This window comes from Carassius gibelio, chromosome B23 (assembly GCF_023724105.1).
Source record: "Carassius gibelio isolate Cgi1373 ecotype wild population from Czech Republic chromosome B23, carGib1.2-hapl.c, whole genome shotgun sequence".
Taxonomy (NCBI): Eukaryota; Metazoa; Chordata; class Actinopteri; order Cypriniformes; family Cyprinidae; genus Carassius; species Carassius gibelio.
Genome location: NC_068418.1, coordinates 8,017,659 through 8,035,197, shown reverse-complemented (window position 1 = coordinate 8,035,197; position 17,539 = coordinate 8,017,659). Strand labels below are relative to the sequence as shown.

Here is a 17,539-nt window from a genome sequence, read left to right as displayed (position 1 = left end):
GATCCAGGAATATATTTGGCTCTGGAGAGATGGATTTATTAGAAAACGTAGAAAGAATGATTCCAGCAGTTGTTTTGCTCTGTTTGCTTTTACTGGGAGAGTTTACTCAAGTTGACACTAATTTTAAATCCTCAAATAATCTTTTTTTTTTTATGTATTTTCGTTGGTTGTTTGTTTTAATTTTACATTAAAATTGCATGATAGTGATTAGTTTTTTTATTTTTCTTTCTTTCTTTTTATTTTTTTATAAAATGTTTCGTTGTTGCCGAACACTGTTTGCTATCATTTAGATCTTCCCTCACCAATTTTTTTTTTTTTTTACTAAAACCAATGTCACATTTCTGCAATTAATGCCTTTTATTAATGAATGTTTCTTTCCGACAAAACCGTTTTTGGCCATTTAATTTATTTCTGTAAACCTGTAAGATTAATTTAAACACGATTACCAAACATGATTACCGATTGTTGTTGTTGTTGTGCATGAACAGTTTTTAATTTTTTTTGTCCGTTTTGTTTGTCATAATTTAAATCCCCGGACTTTTACCATGACTTAATTAGTATAAATATTGTTTTGTGTAAATTAGATTTTCCATTTGCTGTGATATATTTCCCCTATATATATGCATATAAATGCATATTTTGACATAGTGTGCAAAAATAGTTTGTAAATAAGGATATTATTTTTCAATTTGCAGTGATTTGCTTTCATATTTGTAAACTTGCTACGAATCGTAAGACCAATTTTACATGCTTCATCAATAAGCATAAAAAATGACTTGTGTCAAGTTTGCTTTGCCAAAATGTTTTTGCCGGTGTTTGCTACGGTTTTGAAACTTTCGAGTTTGTCACATACTTTGAAGATTTAGGGTTTCCATTTGTTTTGACAGAACACTTTTACACCAGCATTTCTGTGATTTTTTAATTTCTAAACTTGCTGCAAATTGTAAAACAAATTTTGCATGCTTCAAAGATTGCCCTATATTAAAAAATATAACATAAATATATTTTCATTTGTTGTGCCTGAAAAAAAATTCCTCTAGTGTTTGCTTTTAATATATTTCTCTAAACTTTGAAAAGTTTCAACAGTTCAGAATACAACTTCTGTAAGATTTGCCATTGCTTACTACAATTTTAATTGCCCTAAACTGACCAATTAGCTGAATTTAAGCGATTAGCGCGTGACACAGCGTTTGTGATGTAACACTGATGACAGAGAGGCTCTTCTGCACGGCTCTGGCTCGACTGGCACCTGTCTTGGCAGGAGTCTGCTCTTGTTGAACGGACGGCAGCTTGGATCTTTTGTGACTGGTTCTTGCCACTCGGTCTTACTCCTTTTGCCTTTTGTTTGCCCATGTCAGCCTTGCCAGATGTCTGGAGTCTTTGTAGTGGCACAGCGGTTATCTATTCTGAAGAGGGCCACAGACACACAATCGTCCCACGGCTCGACTATACTTCAGCTGTCGACCTGTGACTCCAGAGCAGCCTTTGACTCCGCTATTGTTTGAGCTGTTTACCATGAAGAGGCCCTTACCGGCCCCTCACAATGAACCGCTCTCTACATTATCTCAAGAAACTGACTACAGGCCCTGAGAATCAATAACATTGTTTAGTTGTGTGTGTGTGTGGGGTTGGTGTGTGTCTGTGTGGGGTTGGGTGTGATCTGTTTTACAAACACAAGCAGTATACTGTATGATGCAAGCTCTCTTGCTGATGCAGAAAACATTTAATTATTTAGCATTTACTCACTCATTTATTTCCTTTGCATGCAGTATTTCTCACTTTGGTTCATTAATTGAGCAGTGCATAACGCGCGTGTGATTATAACTCGCCTTGCCTTATTTGCATGCAGCACAGTTCATCTGGACTGAGTTCGAACCTGTCAGCCTCTGGAGCTCTCCGGCTCTGTTTAGAGAGTCACAGATAATGACAGGAAGACATGCTTGAGGAAGCCCAAGCAAGATCAGGTTCGTTTTCTGAAGCTACACCTAGGAAGAGAGATATTTTTCTGATTTTAGGAAGCGCTCTTATCACATTTGGACCGGCGTTGGTGTTGAATTGCCTCTAGATGGCTCTATGTAATCCATGTTAGTTTTCTTCTTTTGTTTTCTTAATCACAGCTTATAGTATGACTTATGTTTAGTGGAGCAGAAATGAGACAATTTCATTAATAAACAGTAAAAACATACATACCATACATCGAATAAGATTTAGAGATGGGTTAAATGTGCTTAGTTTTCAGTGTCATGATGCAAAAACTTAATCATCCCAAAAAATGCTAAATCAAATGGATGTCCTTCTTTAAATTTTGGGGTGAAATATGACCTGGATATGTTCTTTATTCACCCAGTTATGTAAGTGTCCCAGGCTAATTCTACTTAAGCATTTATCTGCAGTGAAATATATCACTAGCTCACATAGACGTCAGTTCGTTACTCATCTTCATTTCAATTGTGTGATAAGGTCAGCAGACACACTGATTAAATTGAAGAATACTGATCTAGATAAATATGAGAGCCTTTGCATTTTCAGACAAGAGGAAAGCATTTGTGGCAAAGAGGAGTTTGGGTTGGGGTTTGCTGCTGAAATCTGGTTAAAAGTCAGAACTTTATTTAACCGTTGCATCTGCAGTCGTCATTCACAGGTTCTACACTTCCCATGCTTGTTTATTTCATATTTTGATGTTTTCCGCTAGCAGAAAGATGTGTTATATTTAAAAACCCAGTGCATTGAATTTTGCATTATTCAGGACAGAAAAATACAAAAATAGAAGCAAATAAGATTCCCTGTGTCAATAAATACCATTTTAAGTCAGTCAGTTTCTCTTTATCGGTCAAGGTGGAATCAATAATTAATACTGACGCTTTATTTCAGCTTTTTTACTACATTTATTCTTTTAGCCATCTTTGACTCGTATCATTTGATCACTAACTATAACGGTGTGAAGATTTGTAAAAGACAGGAAGTGAGTAGTCGATTAGGTGCGGTGAGCGCTGTAGCAGATGCACTGGATATTGTAAATGAGAAAACTGTGCTGTGGGACAGAGAGATGTCAGACAGAACTGATGACTCGTCTGCCTTCTGATGGATTCTGGATGAGACCGGAATGAAAAACCTTCACTCAGCTTATCCTTAAATCAAAAAACCCTTCTGTTGAAGATGGAGCCAGAGCGCTGGGATCAAAGCGCTCCCACTTTCCCAGTCTACTTTTCTTTTCTATTGTTTTTTTTTTTTGACAGCCATTCAAGAGTTTGTGTGTCTTCAAAGGGTTTATTTCTGGAAACACGGTCACTGAGGTGTCAAACCAACCTGTGGGTCACGGTTATATTTAGTTCCCATTAACTGTATTAAAGAGTTTCTCAGTTGTGCCATTGTCAAGGGTCAAACTTTGTTCTCCTTTTATGCAAAAAATAGCAATTGAACAGAAGTTGGTTTTCTCCCTGCAGAGACAGAGGCATTCCCTCTCTATTCCATGGAGACAGCGGCCGTCCCAAAGAGTAAGACCCTCCACACGTCCCTCTGGCTTGCCGTCCACATCTGCTGTTCCTCTGCTCTGTGCTGCTGCTCGCCGGTTATTACAGATTCTGCAGAACCAATATTACTGATAGCAAAGTTAAATGGAGCTCTTCTTGTGATTTACATGTTTTGCAAATGAATGGTTTACATTGAACTTTTTTGTTAAAGCGGTAGTTCACCAACAGATACACATTCTGTTATCTTTTACTCACCACCATGGCTTTTCAAACCTGTATGACTTTCTTCTGTGAATGTAGAAGAAAAGGTTTAATAATGGTGATAAAAGTTTTGGTTCCTATTGACTTCCTTTATATTTTTTGTCCATGCAGTGGAAGTCAATGGGAACCAAAACAGTTTGGTTACCAACGTTCTTCCAACTCCTCTGGTGAACTATCACTTTAACTAAAACTATTAAAAATCACTTTTGTTAATTTAAATAATGCTGTAAAAATAAAAATTTAACTAAATAAATACATAAAGCAAGGTATATTGAAATATAAAAATAAATAAATAAACTAATAAAATAAAAAAGCTCTTTAGAATTACTAAAACCTGATATGAAAATAAAAATAGAAAAATAAAAGCTAATTCGAAATGTTAATAAATGGTTGTGATGTTCCAAACCAGCATGTCTCTTTCTTCTGTGTGAGGAAAAAGGAGATAATTTTCAGAATGTTCATGCTGTTCTTTTTCATAAAAAATAAAAACAAAAAAAGCCCATACAGCCTTCTGAAGAGATTTATTATAATAGTTTTGTATGAAAAACAGATCGGAATTAAAGTAAGGAATCTTTACTTAAAGTAAAACTAAACCATCATGCATATGCTTTCATGCAATGGAAGAGAGCAGCTTGAATGTTCTTCAAAATATCTTCTTTTGTGTTCCACTGCAAACTTTTTATTTATTTTATTGTATTATATTGTATTTTATTTTAGGTAAAATATTTGTCACTATATTTTTTTAAACTATGTCAGTGTCTTCTCGCAGCTCTCCCTCAGCTTTTCTTGGCAATGGTGGCAGGATTCAACTCTCCTTTTTCTGTCTACCGTCGCTTTTTTGACCTTGCTACTTTGGATAAGCTATTGCTCGGCAGCTTTGCTGTCAGTTAAAATGAATCGCTTTCTTTAACTAACTCATAGTTCATTATTTTTTACATTTCTGCCAGTGTTTAGAATCAGCCACACAGACTCATTATCCCAGAGTTAAAAGAATTTCAAATGCCTCGTCACCTCCTCCATTGTCTTCATATTACATAACTCCACTGTTGTACTGAAGAATTAGGAGCTGCTTCCACACATCAGTTGATTCATTAACTGTTAAGGACAGATCTTAATCCCATTGACTGGGATACAACTTGTTTTTGATGTTATGAGTTCATTTTTTGTGATTGAATTAATGCATTTCCACATTAAAATGACAACCCAGACTGTGCTAATGCAATGTAATCAGTGGCCTTTCAGTTACCGCAGCAGTCTGTCAATCACTGGAAGGTGTGGATGACATGATCAATGAATGCTTACTCCAACTAAAGACTTGCTTACATGTCATTAGACTTCGCTAACTTTCAGAAATATCCTGCTTGGCTAAATTGCATTGATATATTCAGATGCAAGGCAGAATTCCTACTTTTACCCTAATATCTTTTCAGACAGTGTCGTGTAGTCTGACATTTAACTGGTTGGACTGCTGATTGATGATGGTGAATATATGAAATGACATCCTGGACATGTTGTTCTCTTGTTCTCCTGCATGTTTACAAGTTTAGCTGTTTGTCTTGGAGTGCTTGGACTCTAGATTGTATTACATGTTTAAGCTTGGGTAGTTGACTGACACTCAGTTCACCTGTGACTAAGTATTGGTCAGGGCTGGTGCAACCAAATATTTCACTGTTTCCTATTTGCATTATGCATGATTCTTATAACCTTGGGATGATAGATGGTGTTTTCTCAGTCAGATTTGTTGGTGCACTACTGCTTTGTCTGCTCTGCTGGGAAATCATGAATGCAAAGTTTTAACATGAATCGCCGCTGCTTTTTTCACACTGCACTATGGTTAGTGTCTTCATTTGGTTTCACTGTGTTTGTTTTTTGCTTACAGATTGAGAAGATAATGAACCTAATTGGAGCCGGCATCGACTTTTCCAAAGACCAGGAATGCCCTGTCACAGGTATTTTTATTTTTTTAAATAAATAAACCAAAATTATCACTTTTTAAATCTGATCTTTAGAAAATCTCAAAATATAAAATTCTCATTGTACATTTTTATGTAGAGATTTTCAATGTTTGTTGAATTTAAAGTAAAAATGCGTTAGGCTGCCTCATCAGTGGCACACAATATGCGATGACGATGCAAGTGTCGTTGTATTTTAATGTTTTTCATATCTTATCCAGCTGAACCCACTATCCCACTGAACCCACAGTAAACTGTAATATTAACAGAAATCACAAAAAATACTGCTTCGGGTAATCCGTTACAGACACTAAAAGTTTATCCTCCTTCATAGCAGTCTCCAGACTTTCTAAGCAACGGTAAACTTTCATCATCACAACGGAAGGCCCGCCTCGCTGTTCATTTGATTGTAAATGTAAAAAAAAAAAAACGTGAATGACATTGGGCACTTTTTCTGCTCAGTTGATTTTTTTTCAACGTCAGGTGCTCAGCAAAAACGCGAGGTGAACAGGGCACATAAACCGCTCGTAGAATGCTCACTGCCAAATGAAAACAATTTAAGAAAGCTTACACTAAAATGCAAAAAGAAAAATGCATTCTGTTTGATCGGGGCCTAATTTAGTTTTTCAGCCATTTTGACAGCCCTATAACACACATCAGACTGTCACGACTGACCAATCAGAGTTAAGTAGCCTATTCCAGAAAGCCATTTAATAAATATCTGGATGACATCATGTGCTGTCATTACCAATTCCAAATGCTCATTCAGGTACCAAAAGCAAACAGCCAACAGTACAAGGATGCACTTACGGTGTTCTGTAAATACTACTGAAAAATCATAACCCCCGAAAGCTTAGCTTAAAGGTGTGCTATAAATGAATTGTGCTTATAAATGGCTGTTGAGATGGCGCACTCGCTTGAAACGGAGTAGAAACTTGGACCCAGAAAGTGGATTGTCTTTAATTGAGAAGATAAAAAACAATGATTTGTTTTTGTTCTGTTACTTCTCATTGTACTCAAAGCTTTGGCCTCCTAGTTGTAGCTGACCATCACGTGTCTTCCTGGATTGTATGTTTTAAATGAGGATCTGCCTTTGCATCGGTTCCCCTATGAAATGAGACCTGACCAAGCAATCCAGCAATGTGTTCCAACCGGGTTCATTGGCCCATATAAGTGCAAAGCCTAGCTAGAGGATCAGTTCTTCATCTGTCCTTGGTCACATTGCTCTGCCTCTGACCTCATTTCCTGTTTCCTGCAGGCATTCCTACTTGAACATGACTCTTGGTTTTTAATTTTATTCGTGGTGCTTACTAAACCAACATTTATTACTTACACTCTCACTGATGTTAGACATTTGAACAAAACTGTAAACAAAGTATTATTCTGCGAAGGTCCTGTGCTTTCGATATAAATGATACCATACATCGTGGCTTGTTGAGGAACGGTGCTTTTATTCTAAGAACTCATTCTAATTTTTGGATAAGCAATAAAATGGGAAAATAAATCTGGGGAGGTTTTGTTAAAAGCCAGCAAACCACCATCTAAATACCTCAGATAATGCTCTAGCATACTTATCTGGGTACATACTTATTTTGTTCTATTTAGCTAGTCATAATGCTTTTTTGGAATCTGAAGTGTGATAACGTATCATCATTTGAGCACTACAGAACTTTGACTTTGCTTGCCTCTTCTGATTCCACTGGAGATCTCTGTAACTGGTGTTTTTGCAATTCATTTATAAGGTATTTGACGCATCATCAAAACAGTATTTCATTAATAAACTCCTGCAACAAGATAGTAGGCAGGGTTTCTCTGTCCATGTGGGTAAAGGTTCTAAAATATTAACATGCATGAGTGTCAGGGGAATTAGAAGAAGAACTGCCCTGCAGCTTGGCAGTAAACCCAGAGCTATGTCCTCCAGCCTAGAAGCTCTGCATATGCCTCTGTGTTTATTCTTTGCTTTCTGGATACACACTGTTAAGTTTTGTTTCTTTAATCAATGCCTCTAATATTTTTACCATAGTCAACAATATTCTGATGTAAGAGCAATGGTCCCAGTTGGGTCAATGAACCGGACAAAGGTTTGTTGAGTCCTTAGATAATGGACATCAGGCCCGCATTCTCTTATAGGGGAAGAGAGAGCAAAGCAGGGAGGGGAGGAGACTGGGAGAGGGAGGGGGAGCAGGAGTGAGGTAGAGAGAGAGAGAGGAGACGGAGACGGAGCAGGAGCGCTGCAGAGCAGAATTGACAGCGTCCGGTTGAACAAGGAGACCGCACCTTCGGATTGCTTCTGCATTTCTTACCACATCCAGACTCGTTCGCAATGCAAGTCTGTCAAGTTTTACAGGCATTTTTTTGGAGCAGGCAAACACCCAACTGACCTTGCATTGCTAATTCACCAGCAGCCACGATGTCTCGAGGAACTAGATGATAACGAGGTGTCTGCAACATACTCTGAGGATTGACTGATGTGGGACAGGGACACACTTTCTCTGTTTGAACCTCTGTAGGACTCTGGGAGACTTTGTCGTGTTGGAAAAGCAAGTCTTGTACTTTTGCAGTTGGGTGTCTCTGATTAAGTTGAATGACTCGGGTGGATACTACATCTCATTGGTTTTTCCATTCGCTTTTGCTTTTAATTCGGTTTTGATTCCACCAACATTTTTTGGTAAGGCTTACATTTGGCGCCGTCTCCTGCATCTAAATTTAATCAAACTCAGACATCCTTGTTTTGGAATAAAGTTGGAATCAAAACTTTTATTTGAGCAAAGACTCCGAAGCTTTTTTGCTTTTGCCCACATCTCATGTTCCTTTGATCCTGAGAATCACAGACTTTGTGCAATGCAAGTCGTGCAATCCTGCCTGGCTTTTAAGTAGCGCTATCATAGGGATTGGATTAGAAGTTCATTTGCATGTGCAGTACGCAAGTTAAGAGATTCCAGGCTTACGGTAGAGTCCCATAGCAATTTTTAGTCACTCTTAGGAGATCAGGAGATTGTGAAGATCGTTTGACATCGCTTGGAAGTAATGACTGTTTGAGAAGTTTACTTGTGCATCTATCTGCACATGGACACCCATGAGAGAATACCAACTTTCAATCATCTGTTTGTTATGCTCTTCCTCATTAAACACCACGGTCAATTAGGACTTGCAATGGTGGATCTGCAAACTCACATTTCAGGAAGCTAGCCTGTTTGGGATTATAAAGAAACTGGATTGATTATAATGGTGCACATCGTCTTCTGTGACTTTTTGGGTTATGAAATCAAAACTTTGATTCATAGGATGATTTCTAGGCTCAAATGGAAACTTTGATAATTGCTGGTATTGGCACCCAGTAGTACTTCAATAGTAACCTCTCAAATGTAAATCGATTCAACATAATGTGGAGTCTAAATCTGTGATCAGTCCCAGCCTTGGGCCCATCTTCTTCCCAGATTCGACAACAACAAACTTCATTCTTAGCCAGCGTGGTTTCGCCCCTGCTGTGGGAGCGGCCACACCTCTCGGCCGGGATCCTGTCGCCTCTGCCGTCTTGGTGTTTGTGCTCTCGGCACTGTTGGCCGAGGATGATGTGGCAGTGCCACGTCTCTTCCTCCGACTGCCGATGCTACCGTCTCAATGGTTTCTCGCTGCTCAAGCGCCTTCCTCTGTCTGCAGGTGGATCCGGGAGGCTGCTTGAACAGCCGGTCGGGGATTGGTTGGAGCATATAGGCCTTCCACAGTATGAGAGCAAGCTACTGCTCAACGGCTTTGATGACCTGCGGTACATGGTGAGTAATTCCTAACTAGTTGTCTATTACAAATAAAAGCATTTCACTTTGCTACTCTACCTGTACCTACTGTACCGTGCTACCTAAAAGTTTTCTATGCCTTATCTTTTTTTATCAAATCTGATTGCCTTTAAGAAAATGACCACACATTACTTGTCATCAAAGAGCTTTTTTATGTTTTGCATGCCAACTTTGATTCTGGTGCTGGATCATGGCCAGTTACTTTCGATAATGCCTTCATGCAAATACTAAGAAAGAGAGTTTTCTAGTACCTTGAATAAATTGTGTTTACAAGTATGTAGCCGTACCAGAGCGAATCTGCAGCCAAGCAAACTTCTGAAATAGCAACAGAACTGTCAGCATTCTTCTTAAAACTGGTAGGTCAAATGAACAGTGAGCGTTCTTTGGTCTTGACTTGATTTGCCATAGCAAAAATAGGCACTTAATCAAGGCGGATGTCCTGGTCTTTATCCAGGCTCTATATGATCAATCATTAACAACCTAATTAGGACGTTGTTATGAGATTGGATGCTTAGCGGAAGTTTGATTTAGACAGCGCTCAATCACTTCCGATAAGTGCACACTATAGACCACAGAAGTTTACAGTATATAAACACTAGGTTCTGGAAAATAGGTTTTGACTCTCAATAAAGAATTAGTTTTATTGGTGTCTGCTTATGCCCCAAGTTTCATCACCAAAAATGATACCTTTGTTTTGTTTTTTGAGTAAAGGTGAGCTAATATTTTTCTAAGTGGCTCTTTTGATGAATTCCACCTGGTGGAAGATACAACAGGCCGAAAGTCTTCTCTGAAAGGTCATGTTTAGGAAGTAGGATATCATAGACTGGCATTAAGATCTTTCGAGACTAGGGCAACCTTGAACTATTTTCACAAGCAGTTTATAACAGTCTTTAAATAGTGTATAAATACAGTTGCAATTGGTTACACTAAATAAGCTCTTCTCTTTTTGGCTATTGATCCACATGTTTTTGAGGATTCATATATTGGGACATGGCCCACAAACAGGTTCTTCACCAGACTAAGAAGCCAATGAGGCTTTATGAAAGACGTCTGATGTCTTAGAAGGGGCTGTGTTGTTTTTACTATGTGAAGTAATGAGAATTGATGGTGATGCGGTTGAAAGCCTCAGCTGGTCGAGGGAGGTTATGTGTGTGCTGTAAATCAGAGATACAGACGGGTCCCTGGTTGGCCTATGTTCCACGCCGAGCGCCACCTCATTGCAGGAGTAATGAAGGTTTTATAGCCAAGCTGGTCAGGTGTGTGTGTGTGTGTGTGTGTGTGTGCATTATCCAGATGCATCATCCATCTCTGCAGATCCTTCAAAACATCACTCTAGATGTTCTTACACCGATAGAAATAAAATAAATAAATTAATTTAAATAAATTTAAATGTAGTAAAATGCTGCAGTTATTATTGTATTTTTTATTGGCAAACAGAAGACACAAAACCGACCTCAATATGGAGTTAATATTAATATATATGCCGTTTCATTTATTTTTATTCAGTTAGCTCATGATGTGACGCTGTGCTCAAAATCAGTGCCGTGGCATGATGCGGTCACATAATCGCATAATAAGTCTTTAGGATTTGAGTTTTTAGCACAACTCCACAATAACATTTCTCCTGATACAGGAGTCCAGTCTCTCTGCTGCATTCAGATGGCCATGCCTGAATGCATTTGTGGACTTGTTCTGATTTATATATGCAGGATGAATAAATCTCGGCTGGACCGTACTGCTGTACTCTTACATACTTAACTCTGAATGTCTTAGTAGAGTGAGGAATGAATTCAGCTTAGATTTGTTTATATGCTGGTCTGTACCTATCACACTGTAGCCCAGCCGCATTCAGCTTCGTAAGCAAAAGCCTCAATTTCATCTCCATGCATTTGAAATTTAAAAAAAAGGTCAGTCTTTCTTACAGTGAGCTGATTGGAAAGAGAGAGGCAGGCTTTTTTCACAGGACTATTTTAATAGCTCAGCGGGTTTAGCATCTTGAGCTGTCGATGTGTTTAATAGCCGCAGGACGCTTTGAACATCACTGTAAAGCTCCTTCCCATCTTTGTGTCTTTTTTCCACTTCCTCCCCAGTGCTTTTTGGAGATGAAGACTTCATCTTTCTGTGCTCTGACTAGGTTTTTCATGTCAGAGTGGAGGATTGAGTATGGTTTTCTCTGATATTACTGGTGCATGAAGCTTTTTTACATGCACAAACATGGTTTATTTCTTTTTGTATTTTTTCCGTTCTCCTCTCTTTCCTCTTAGTCTTCCAGAATTTTCTTCTCTATATTAAAATAAGACGGGGCTCCAGGTGGTGACTTTAATGGTTGCTAATGCAACATAATGTTTATGGCAATAATTGAACATCTAGCTAACTTCGATGACAGTCTGGATGGTTTTATATTTTTTCTCAGAAATCATCTTGTAGGCTGCCATTAGCTGCCGACTTTGGCAAACTGATTAACAATTACTCTCATGAGCCTAGCTCATTTAATGCATTTAATGCCCAGGTCAGTTTGAATCGGACTGTCATCCAATTTTTTAATTGTTTAAAATGAGCTAGGAACCATTTCCTATATATGTTTTAGGATTGTGAGGCTTGCAACAGTTTATTCACTAACTTATTCATATAACGTTATGTTAAAAATCATTTTCTTTTTCATCATTTTCTTTTTTTTATTTAACCTTTTATTTTTTATTTTTTTATTCCCCCTGAAAAAGCATTGCATGTTAATTTTAATATTAATATTTATACATCATCTAAAGGTAATGACTGTTGTCTGCACTTGTATATAAAGTTATGTATAAGAAATTACTACATTTATTCACCACGGATGCATTAAATTAAAAGTCTTTACATTGTTAGAAAATATAATCAATTTCAAATAAATGTTGTTATTTTGTACTTTTTCCAACAATCTTGGAAAAAAAAATGTTGCCGTTTCCATAATCATATTGACCAACAAATCTATATCCAGTATTGATAATAAAATGTGTTACCAACTTGTGTTATGAGCCAAATCAGAATGAGTATATTAGATTGATTTCTGAAGGATCATGTGAAGATTTTGATCACAGGAATAAATTGCATTTTAAAGTATATTCAAATAGAAAACGTTTATTTTAAATTCCAAATTGTACAAATTTTATTGTATTTTTAATCAGGTAAATGCAGCCTTGGTGAGCAAAAGAGAATTTCAACATCATTAAACATTTAAAACCCCCAAACCTTCAAATGCTGGTGTATTTGCCAAATAGCTATTTACATATCCATTAACACTACTTCGGAAAATACTTTGGAATTTGTGTTCATTTATTTGGAGAACATACATTTGGAAAAGATTCTCATTTCTTCTCTACCCAATGTGGTATCGTGCATATTAAAGACTTTCTTAAAGTCAAATCTGAAGTAATATACTTGCTGTGCTAGAAGGAGACACGTCTGTGTGTTCACCAAGGCATGGTGGTTTCCCCATTACCCTCCTTTCCCAACTAATCCCAAATGCATTTGCATGGAGATGGAGTGTGGGAGTAAGACTCTGAGGTCCCGCTTTCATTTGGATACCTGTGGAGAGGTCGTCTCACATCTCTCCAGAAATGCATTAGCTCCCATATTCTTCACATCGTGTTATCGTCCCTGCATTCCCCTTCTCTTAGAGTCACCCCAAAGCAGGCGATCGCCTTTGATCATGCGTGAGACATTTGATCAATAATTGAGAAGAGCTCGTCTGCCATGTTTTTAGGTCTCCGCGTCCAATTTGACTTTAATATGTAGCTATTTTTACTCATGCTTGAGTATTAAAAGGCATTTAAAATTAAATGAAAATCTGAGGACACAGTTTATTTCAAGAGGTGCATTATGGGAATTGTAATTTGCTGATGTCAGATGTGAAAGTTAGAGGCATAATATTCATTTAAACAGGTTAATTAAGTGTGTTTATTACATCCATTTGTTTTAGCAGAGCACTGTACTGCTGTTTGTGTCATACATTGGAGAACAACCTAGTTTGTTTAGTGTTTTTGGAAAGGGAGCGACACAGAAGTTTAAATACATGAGATGCGTCTGTTTGAAGAATTGTTTCTCAGTATTTTTAATCCTATTGATGATATACAGTGTAAATTACATTCATATGTTCACATACAGAAATATTAGCCAATCAGAACAATGTCATTTACATACAGATGTCTTAAAGGTACAAAAAACGAAATGATTGTTTTTGGTGCCAAGAAAAAACTGAAAATATAATGCTTCAGAAGTCTTGGGGCCGGAGGATGTTGGCATTCTCCTCACCACTGACCCTGTGTGCAACCAACTTACAAAGTCACTCAAAGGGAGGGTGAGAAGTGGAATTAGCTTTATGTTTGGGGTCAACGAATGGTGCTTCAGATTGACCGCCGGAGAACAGAGCTGGTGTCATGATAAGATATCTGTGCGTGTGTGTGTGTGTGTGTGTGTGTGTGTGTGTGTGTACATTTTGAGTACATTTTGACCATGTGGGTACATATTTTTGGTCCCCATGAGGAAAATATCTTGTAAATCACATAGAATGAAGTGTTTTGAAAATCCAAAAATGCAGAAAGTTTTGTGTGAGGGGTAGGTTTAGGGGTAGGGTTAATGTAAGGGATTGAAAATACACTTTGTACTATATAAAAACTATTACGTCCATAAAACCCGGAAACCAGCGTGTGTGTGAGAGAGAGAGAGAGAGAGACAGAGAGAGAGACTGTGGACAAACAGGCGATTTAACAGCAAACACCAGAAATGTGATTGCGAATTAATTGTATTGTAACTTTTTACTTTTTTTTGTAACTTTATTTTTATTTTTAAAGTGACATATTTTTGCATATGTACACAGTGCTATGTATTTATTTAAAGTTACACATATAGTAAGATTATTTATTTAACTTAAAAAAGTAAAGAAATAAATATTTTTATTCAACAAATTTGTATTAAATTTACCAAAACGCGACTGTAAAGACATTCATAATGCTAACAAATATTGCTGTTTCGAATACAACTTTCTATTAATCAAATAATCCTGAAAAAATGGTTTCTACAAAAAAAAAAAAAAGTTTTGTTTTCAACATTGATAATGACTGACAGATGTAAAATACGGTAATTTTTTAATTTTTAAGAAACATTTTAACTTCCGTATTTCATATATTAAATAATGAGTAGTTAATCATTGTTTATTGTGGCAGTCTATTGGTTCACATTTACATTTGTCATAAAATTTAAGAGCACTTTGTTTTACTTAGCTGGTCTTTAATTTTGTATTATAGGCTATAAATAAAATGTGAAATGTTTTATAGAGAATAAATTGATATTTCAGTTCCCTTTGAAGTTGTCCTTATCAGTGTCTTAAAACAACCACCAAACTAGATCAGCAGGTGTTGTCTTAAATTAGGGATGCACCGATACCACTTTTTCCAGTCATCGCCCAATATCGATACTTTTATTTTTGGTACTTGCCGATACAGAGTACCGATACCGATATTTTTATTGCATTTGTAATTTTTTTTAATATTGGGTAGAGAAACCAAAAGAGTATGTATAATGTCAGCTGGTTAACTTCATTTATTAAATGGATAGTCTTCCACCTTCAACATTTCCCATTATCACGAAGATAATAAAATATGACCAGAACTCAGAGTTAAACTGTCAGAACAAATTAATCTTGATGATGTTAGATAACTTTGATAGAAAGGTATGTAATGGATTACAATCGACCAAAAAATATTCAGACAGTTGTTAGTATGACAGTATTTACACAACTATCAATACTTAGTCGGGCAACACTTGGCCTTAATGACTGTCTGTAGTCTCCTGGGCATGCTTTCATCCAAGTTCATGCAAACCTGAACTTAATTTTTTTTTCCCCAGACTTGGTCTGAATAATTTTTGGTCCCAAATTTGTATCAGTTTTACTGGTAGTCTAATGTATGAAGAATGGTTGGGTATAATTTGGGTCACAGTTTACTTTATTTTACTATCTTCCTTTACATAAATGAACTGGTGTCCTGTACCCACGAGTAAAAAAAATTTATCTGGTCTCTGAATAATTTTTGGTTTAACTGTATATCCTTCGGTTATTTTCACACTTAATTATGCCCATTGAAAAATATTTTAACAGTTTTTGTTACTTTCTTTGTTCATGTTTTTGCTCTATTGTTCATCATCTGTAATTTATAGCATTAGAGCTGCTCCATTGCAGTGACTTATAACTGTGACGAGCTTTGCTGTAATAATGAAGAGAACCACTCATTATAAATCTCCCATTATATTTTTCACAAACATTAGTTGCGTGTTTTTATCTGAAACGTGCTGCGATTTATATTCCAAAGCCACTCATTTAATGCAGAAACACTCAAGCAAGCAAAACGTGCAATGCGTGCAAGTATTTGTACTGTTGCAGAACGAGAGGGTCAGTAGTAACGTACTGCCGAGCGCATTACACACAACTGAAGTGTGCGAGCGTGCGCGTGCTCTCTCTCCAGTGACGAACTGAATATTCACTCGACAAACTCGCACGTTTCCACTGCAGCGCACTCAATCCACGCAGTGTGCTTTACCAGCTTGTGCACGTCAGCTATACAGGCGTTAATACTGAATTTTTAACATTATATTCATTGCATAGATCTCCTATGTAGACAACTTTAATCTCTAATAACTCCATTCTGCTGTCTGCTGTTCTGTTGTTTGTGTTTCTTTGTCTGAATATGGCACTTATCACATGGTGTGTGGTATCAGCGTTTGGTATCGGGGCATCTTAAGGAGTACGAGTACAGCAGCTCAATATCGGGCCGGTACATCCCTGTCTAAAATTATTGGACATTGGCTCACAAATGTTGTATCAGGAAATCCATGTTTGAACGTTTTAAGTGTTTTTTCCTGCACATGGATTCACATCATGTCTATCTATTTATCATTGACCCAGCTAGCATATGAAATGGTTATCAATTCCTCTGTCGTCATAAAGCATCTGCATCGTTCCTCAAAGTCAATTCAAGTTCCTCTACATTAAGGAGATTTCCACTGAGTATTTCCACGGCTCCGAATGTGCACGGATTTCTTTTGATTGCTCGTACACTGCTGTTGTTTGGAATCAAAGTTTTATTCTCAGATGTCTTGGTGAAATTGGATAGTTCTAAAAAACATTATTTCTTTGCAAAGTCTCCGAAGTCTCTGGAGCTGTGAGTCATATAAGCTTTTATTACTGCTGTTTGCTAAGGCAAACATCGCAGAAACATGCTTGCGGTTTGGGATTTAAAAGCAAAGTATACTGAATTTTGCTTTACTTGTGTTGGGACATATGTAGAAATATGACACACTAGTTAGCTAAAGAAAGTCTGATGATGCAGCTTGGTGTAGTGTCCAGATACATTTTGGAGCAACCTCCATTTGTTTCATTGTCACATTATCCCATCCATACAAGAATAAACCATCTACGTGTGATGTTCTCAGAGATCTGATTTCAGTCTGTACTGAAGGCTGATAATGAGAAAAGAAGAGTTAAGTGGATTGGAAAGAGAGCAGGCGAGAGATAAAAAGTGGACAGAGACAGATTGATCCACCTGGCCTCTTCTGCATTCAGCTGCCATTTCCTCACTCTGAATGATTTGGGCAGTTTTACTCCAGCTTATTCCCCATCTGCCTCCCTCCTCACTTTATCACAGAATGAGCAGATGAGACTTGAAGTGCTTCAGATCGCTCATGTTTGAGCGGAGTGAATGATGACGGACAGTGACGTGATCTTTCTGTGTCGGTGTAGATCTATTCATCTGTGCATTAGATGTCTCTTAGTTGATTTGGAGTAGATCTACACCTTCAGTGTCTGTCTTGGATCAGAAAGTGTTATGATTATTACTCATGGCACAGTTTTCTTGAACCAGTCAAAACCGTATGACTTACAGTTCTGCCTGTCCACCGAAGTGCTGTGCAAAAAGAAAATCACAGGCGATCAAAATGTATGTGATGTTTAATTCGGAGTTAAGGGGAGCAGGATTTTACTGTAGGCTAGTTCGGACAAGAACTCTTAACGCTGACAGTCGATTAACAGATG

At 37.4% G+C, this 17,539-nt stretch overlaps 1 protein-coding gene across 10 annotated transcripts in view; it reads left to right on the top strand.

Moving 5' to 3' along the window:
- Positions 1 to 17,539, top strand: part of LOC128011532 (ankyrin repeat and SAM domain-containing protein 1A) — an 87,487-nt gene that overhangs the window by 53,579 nt on the left and 16,369 nt on the right. For 5 of the 10 annotated variants that reach the window (XM_052594030.1, XM_052594036.1, XM_052594032.1 and 2 more), the window contains 3 exons: positions 3,444 to 3,494; positions 5,611 to 5,680; positions 9,344 to 9,456. In XM_052594030.1, coding sequence (XP_052449990.1) covers positions 3,444 to 3,494; positions 5,611 to 5,680; positions 9,344 to 9,456 — 234 coding nt within the window. The remainder of the gene's footprint in view (positions 1 to 3,443; positions 3,495 to 5,610; positions 5,681 to 9,343; positions 9,457 to 17,539) is intronic. The other 5 variants (XM_052594038.1, XM_052594034.1, XM_052594039.1 and 2 more) reach the window with 1 other exon arrangement.